Source organism: Syngnathus leptorhynchus, chromosome 22, assembly GCF_054491065.1.
Source record: "Syngnathus leptorhynchus isolate UIUO chromosome 22, UIUO_Slep, whole genome shotgun sequence".
In the NCBI taxonomy this organism is placed as follows: Eukaryota; Metazoa; Chordata; class Actinopteri; order Syngnathiformes; family Syngnathidae; genus Syngnathus; species Syngnathus leptorhynchus.
This window is the reverse complement of record NC_141216.1, coordinates 6178188-6184189: the sequence shown is the minus strand read 5'-3', so window position 1 is coordinate 6184189 and position 6002 is coordinate 6178188. Positions and strand designations below refer to the sequence as shown.

The following is a 6002-nucleotide window of genomic DNA, read 5'->3' as shown; positions in this document are numbered from 1 at the left end:
TTGCCTGCACTGTATGTATCTTTTTTTTCCTTCCCAATAACAGTAATGTCTTAATATTGACAATGCAGAATGACGGATTTTTTTTTTTCATCTTTTGCAGTTTTCTCATAAGATAAACTATTTCAGAGATCTCATTCTCATGTGAAAGGATCCATTTGTCACAGGAGGAAGCATCATTTATTTTTACAGTGTGTCTATGACTACGTACTGTACATAAATATTCACAGGATGTCCTTTGCGAACAAACAAACCCAATGGCGAGATCGGCTTGTACAGGAAAGACAAAAGAATATACCTGAACTAAATTGAGGATATCCTCTTCACAAAATATTTTGTCATTTAAGCTACAATTGGTTTGAACGAGTGTGTACCTTTATATGTCGAGCCAGGGGGATAAAACAAGCTTTCATTTTCATTTGCTTGACCTATGTTCCAGGAAGAGAAAAAGTCATCCCACCTTTAGGGACATTGGTGTTTGATGTCATCCACTTCCTTGACTGTGAAATCAACATCTGCAGTCTTTGTGAGAACACAGTGCTCACTTTGACCTGGTGTATTTTTGTTCATGATTCAATGCTGAGAGCTTGTGGACTTTGAAGCTGTTTCTTCAGGCTCTTATCCATCAACACCAGACTCTGCATGGCCAAACTTCTGCAATCTGCATCCAGGTCACCCTCAGCCACATCTTGGCAACATAACACATAGCATAGCAAACAATCATAAAAAGACACTTTTTATTTCTCAGAGTGTATGGTAATTAAAGTTACGGTGATTCAAATTTCAGCCCCTGGTTAATAGGATAATAAACTATTTTTATCTGCAGGACAGATTCAATAAACAAACAAACAAACAAATAGAGCAATGTATTGCAGGACTTCCTGGATCCTCGTCCTCTTCCCAGAAATGAGCGCAGCTGCGTGTGCATTTTGAAAATGTTCCTTTTCTGTGGAAACACTTTTTTTCTTACCTGCTAGCCAAGATCTAGTTTCAAAAAGCTGGTCTGCGAGGTCCACCAAAATGTTTTGACTGGGCATGCTCATGAACACGGAGCAGACGGCAAAGAGGATGCCTCGTCTTACCATCCTTCCCAAAAAATTTAAAATGGGTGTCAGGTACACCCGCGTCAGTGAAAATCAGAACATTATAAATTAACCTTTTTTTTTTTTTTTTTTTACTTACTGGTCAGTGTGGTAACGCAGCGTCCACACAAAGTCCAGCAGAGCACGACCCATTTGTGCAGCTACCTGCAGAGGGGGGAAAATGAAAATTAGATCATCAGTACCATTCGCAAAGTGACTTTTGGAGACAAGGGCTTTGTTTATTGCAATGATCTAAATACCGGTGCATTCACTGCCAGATGCATGAAGATACCCAAGGTATGGATCAGCCTGCCTAAGACAAGGTGGTCACTTCCCAACAAGTCGAAGGTCACCTGAGGCCTGATAAGCACGAGGTGAATTCCATAAAAAAAATAATATTCAATTTTATTAGTATTGGAAGGGGGTGGTAAGTTTCTGACTCACTTGTCATAATTTCTGAGTAAAGGAAAGAAGAAATATCCAGCAACTGGTGCATAGCGGTTTGCTGTAGCCTTTGTTGAAGGCTGGGAGGCTCCCTGGAACAAGATATGAATGTCCCTTGTATTCTTTTTTTTTTTTTACATATAAAAATGTTTTAAACAGTAGTGCATTTGGTTTAAATACCTTACTAATGCGTTTGGTCTTTGCCTGAATGCGCTCCTCAATGACCTGCCGCCAATGTGCAGTGTTGTCAGCCGAGTACGGCGTTAAATCTGCGCTGACGCTTGGATTTGTGATGTCCGAATTTGGCTTGGACAGCTCCTGAGCTGCCAAAGCTAAAACCTGGCCCAAAGGAAAGAATTATTTTGAGACTCAATCTAAGTATCATTTGGCCTGAAGTTTTTTTCCAAACCTCTAAGATATCCAGACGCTGACGAAGGCTGTAGTTTAAGGAGTAGAACTCCGTGCTAAGGAACTCGGTCACCTGGAATCAATCATCACACACACAAAAAAAAAAAAAGTAAGGCGTGTAGAAAGACATGAAATAAACGTGTGATATTCTGATGGGGAAAAGGCGGCCAAGCATACCGGGATGCAGTCACTGACCACAAGCGCCACCATGATGGCCTGCCTGAGAGCTAGGAAACCATTGATGCCGTACTTATCCTCCATGTGTAGAAGACCTTTGCTTAGCTGGACACTGATCTGAAAAAAAAAAGAAGAAAAAAAAGAATATACAATGCTGCCTTCTACTGGACTAGAGTTGAGCATCGTGATCATTCAATGTCCATTGTACTCATTCTGGTGTATGTGCTTTGGCCACCAGGAGGCAGTATAATAGAGACGTTTGATGAAGGAACACAAGCTCCTCTTAAAGTTTTGATGTACAGTAGAGTTCAGTTTCCATATTTAATCTGTGTAAGCGAAACCTATTTCCTTTGTGTCTGGACTATGTAGACTGTGCATACCTCTTTGGTCGCAAAAGCATTCTTTCTCACCAGTCCCTCGGCAACTCTTAAACTGAACTCCACGCGCTCTGGATCTTCCGAGGAAATTAAATCTGGATGCAGAAGAAAAAGTCAGGCAGGATATGATACTATGACAAGGGGGGTCGGCGTGGGAACATACTTTCCAGACAATCTCGTAGGTAGCGTGGTGGCGACGCCTTATTTATTTCCTGATCTCCAGACATGTCGTAAGGCGTGAACTCATCATCGCTGCAATTGTGACAGAGGTTCTTAACGACACTGAATAAAAGGTCACTTATCTTGTGACGCATAACTGAGAATCAAGAAAAGCACCAGACTGGGGATGTATGCGCTGCAAATACTTACCTATCCAGGTCAGAGTCTGGCTCAGTTTTTGATGATGCCATTTCTTGTCCATTTGTCGACGAATCATTGCAAATTGATGGATTTCCTCTGATTTCTTCTGGGGAGATGACCCTTCATGATATATAAAAATAAAAAAAATAAAAAAACAGCCATACATCACTGTAAGGTTTTTCTACTCATTTATATATGTCATAGATTTAGGTACCATATATATGCATATATGGTTAAAAGATTGAAATTGTGCAGATGTTTACCCATCTTCAGATTCAGGCTCTGATTCGTCCACGTTAAAAGGAGTCAGAAGTGAAAGCAGCTCTCGTGTTTCCTCATCCTGTTCGTACTATAATACGCAAACAGTACAAATGAGGTTCCAATGTTTGCACTTGACAACATCTCAATCAAACACTGACCTCAAATTTCAGCTTGGTTCCGTTGATATTCATGCGGGAGCTCAGACACTCACCCACGACCATTCCCATACGCCTGATGCGTACCACGTTGCTGTCCAGGTGGCTCTGCATGCCTCCGAGCAGGCACTGCAGAAGCTCTGGGGTGGGTTGAAAAAAAAAAAAAAAATTCTCGCTTGATATGGTTTAAAAGTGAGAACCCTTTTTAGGCACATACAAGACTTGCACCTGAACGCAACTCCTGCAGCTCAGCATCATGCAGCAGATAGACGCAGAGCAGCAGTGCCTTGCTGACGTACAACTGCTGCTCCACAGGAGTGTGTTTCACTGCGCTTGGGTTGGCCCACGCTTGGGACACGGAGCGCAACACCTAAGAACACAAAAAAAGAGTTTTTATAATACATTGAGAAATAAACTTATTTTAGTCTTACTGATGTTCTTGTAAAACAAAATATGTGCTAAATGAAAAGCTGAGAAACGTTGTGCACTCACTTGGATGAGCAGCGGTCTTCTGTCCTTGTCAGCAGCAAGGTAACCCAGAACAACTCTCAACATGCCAGTCTGGATGAGAAAAAAAAAAAAAAAAAATCAAATGTATTCAACGATTTATGCTCCAAGTGATATATTACCTCATATTGGTATTGTAGCAAAAGTAGTTTATGTGTGATGACAAACTGGGCTGTCTTATTTGTCACCACAAGATTGCTCATGATTCGACCCAACGCATCAGGCCTGTAAAAATGAAAGACCCATAAAATTGGTGACTTACATTAATTTAAGATAATATCCAAAATGTGTTTATAAGTAAATTTGATCTATATCATTGCGACAGCATAGCGCCCTCACCCACGAACGGCCTGAACCAGGCCGATAAATACGCTTTCCATCCAGCGCTGGGGAACATTTTCTAGCAGCTTGCAACAAACCCTCTGCCACACCATGTCTGTGCGCGTGTAGCTGGACATTTTGGGAGCCATCACAGCAAACAACAAACCTGTAAGAAGAAGTAAAAAAAAAAAAAAAAAAGAAAGAAAAATAGAAATTAGAGGAGATAAACTCACAATGGCTCTCAAATATGTGTTTTTTAAAAGTCACATCCAGATATATTTATTCTTTTTTCAATTCCTTCAAGCATCTAGTCGACATAGTGTTTTGGTGTTTAGGAAAAAAAAAAAAGAGGAATTAAAAGTTGATTAAATATGAACTTTATATAAACTTACGACTATGTCCTTGGGCGCAGAGTTTTCCGAGTGTCTGAGCCACAAACGTCAATGAGCAGCTTGTGCCACCTGTCAAATATAACACCAGAATCTTAACAAAAATACTCAAGTAAAAGGTAGAATCTACTCTCTTGAAACAGTTTGCAACCCGCTTCCATAAATATCTTACCTTTGAGTGCATTGCAAGTGCGCTCCAAGGCAGTGAGCATCTCTTTAGCCAACAGAGGATAGTAGTGCTGAGGAAGGAAGGCGGGCTTGTTGTTTTGCTTCAATTTATTGGCAGTGAGGTCAGGCAACGCCACGATACGTGTTAGCAAGGTCTCTCGGAGCTGGGGGGAATCAACGGGACCCGTGGTCAGACAGTAGGACCACAGCAGGTCGGCCAGCCGACCGCTCTGGATGAACTTCTCTGTGATGCTGACCAAGTGGTCCAGATTTGAACCAGGTCTGGAAAGGACAATAGATCATAAAAATTGGATTTCTTTCATATCTACATCTATGTAACAATAACATTTTTGTTAAAAAAATAGAAAGAAAAGAAAATGTCGTACCTTAGCTCACCAATTCCCTCCATCAGCACCAGCAGAGCCTGTTCAGAAGGTCCTCGCAAGAAAAGGACATCCCATAATTCAGAGTGCTGTGCCACAGTCAAGTCGTGGAACCAGTCGGCTTGCATGTTCTTTATCAGGACTTGAAGCGTGCGAGTGAAGTGAGACCTTTGGAACTCTGCCTTCTGGAGCGAAGTGCTTCCTTCTTCCAAGTATGAGCGGAGGGCTTGAAGGGCACGGATGGCATCTTGTTTTGAGGCTGACAAGGTGAGGCTCCGGAAACACTGGGACACTTCAAGGCGGAGGTCAGTAGTCTGGCAAGGAGACTCCATCTTTGGAGAAAAACTCTGGGGAAAAAGGGAGAAATATTATAAACGGTTCAAGCCATTATTTATTATGGATAGATAGAAGAACCAACCAATAAATCGGCTGGCTGATTTCAGACCTAATTGAGATTTTTTTTTCCCCCCCTCAACAATGCAAATGTGATTGATTCATCTTCTGAAATATATGCGATGAATTGTTCAGCCCTATAAAACAATAATACAATGCTGGTGTTTTTGGGTGGCTTAAATAGATTATTGGCTTTTCTATTTATTCCAACAGGGTTAAGTTAAAATGAGACAAGTTATTTAATTTACAAAAAAATATGTCGTCTATCTATATTGCTGTTTATGGGACGAATTTGTATGAAATTAAAGTATTTTTTCGAAATAGTTGAATTAGCATCTACGTTATGGCTCTAACGTAATACTCGCATCCCTTTAAAACAAGGAAAAATATTCATCTTAATGACCATCTTACTTGGTTGTGTTCAGATGAGCCTTTCACATAACTTGATGGGAAAGAAACGTAATTTCTCAACTGTTGTGCTACCACAATAAAATTTCGTGTTAGCAAGCATCGTCACTCATCTTCTTCTGTTGTATTTCTCCAGGTTGGGAGACATACATGTTGCACGCTACTGCCCCCT

The 6002-nt window shown here is 41.0% G+C and overlaps 1 protein-coding gene across 1 annotated transcript; it reads right to left on the bottom strand.

The window, feature by feature from the left end:
* Positions 1–154: 154 nt before the first annotated feature.
* telo2 (TEL2, telomere maintenance 2, homolog (S. cerevisiae)) lies at positions 155–5998 on the bottom strand. The gene is made up of 21 exons (XM_085903115.1): positions 5834–5998; positions 5033–5376; positions 4651–4928; positions 4482–4550; positions 4108–4255; positions 3891–3993; positions 3754–3822; positions 3490–3631; positions 3265–3401; positions 3109–3194; positions 2855–2965; positions 2649–2737; positions 2489–2580; positions 2109–2225; positions 1933–2004; positions 1704–1862; positions 1524–1615; positions 1340–1439; positions 1180–1244; positions 968–1083; positions 155–685 (listed from the first exon to the last, which is right to left on the bottom strand). The coding sequence occupies exons 2-21, from the start codon at positions 5359–5361 to the stop codon at positions 564–566; spliced, it is 2496 nt and encodes an 831-aa protein (XP_085759241.1). The 5' UTR covers positions 5362–5376; positions 5834–5998; the 3' UTR covers positions 155–563.
* Positions 5999–6002: the final 4 nt, after the last annotated feature.

Bases quoted from the DNA above. Each gene is read 5' to 3' on its own strand.
- telo2 (XM_085903115.1), bottom strand. From the start codon at position 5,361: ATGGAGTCTCCTTGCCAGACTACTGACCTCCGCCTTGAAGTGTCCCAG. The intron at 2,966-3,108 runs GTAAACATCTGC...TATATCATGAAG, and splicing joins GAGCCTGAATCTGAAGATGG to GGTCATCTCCCCAGAAGAAA. The intron at 2,226-2,488 runs GTATGCACAGTC...TTTTTTTTTCAG, and splicing joins ATGCTTTTGCGACCAAAGAG to ATCAGTGTCCAGCTAAGCAA.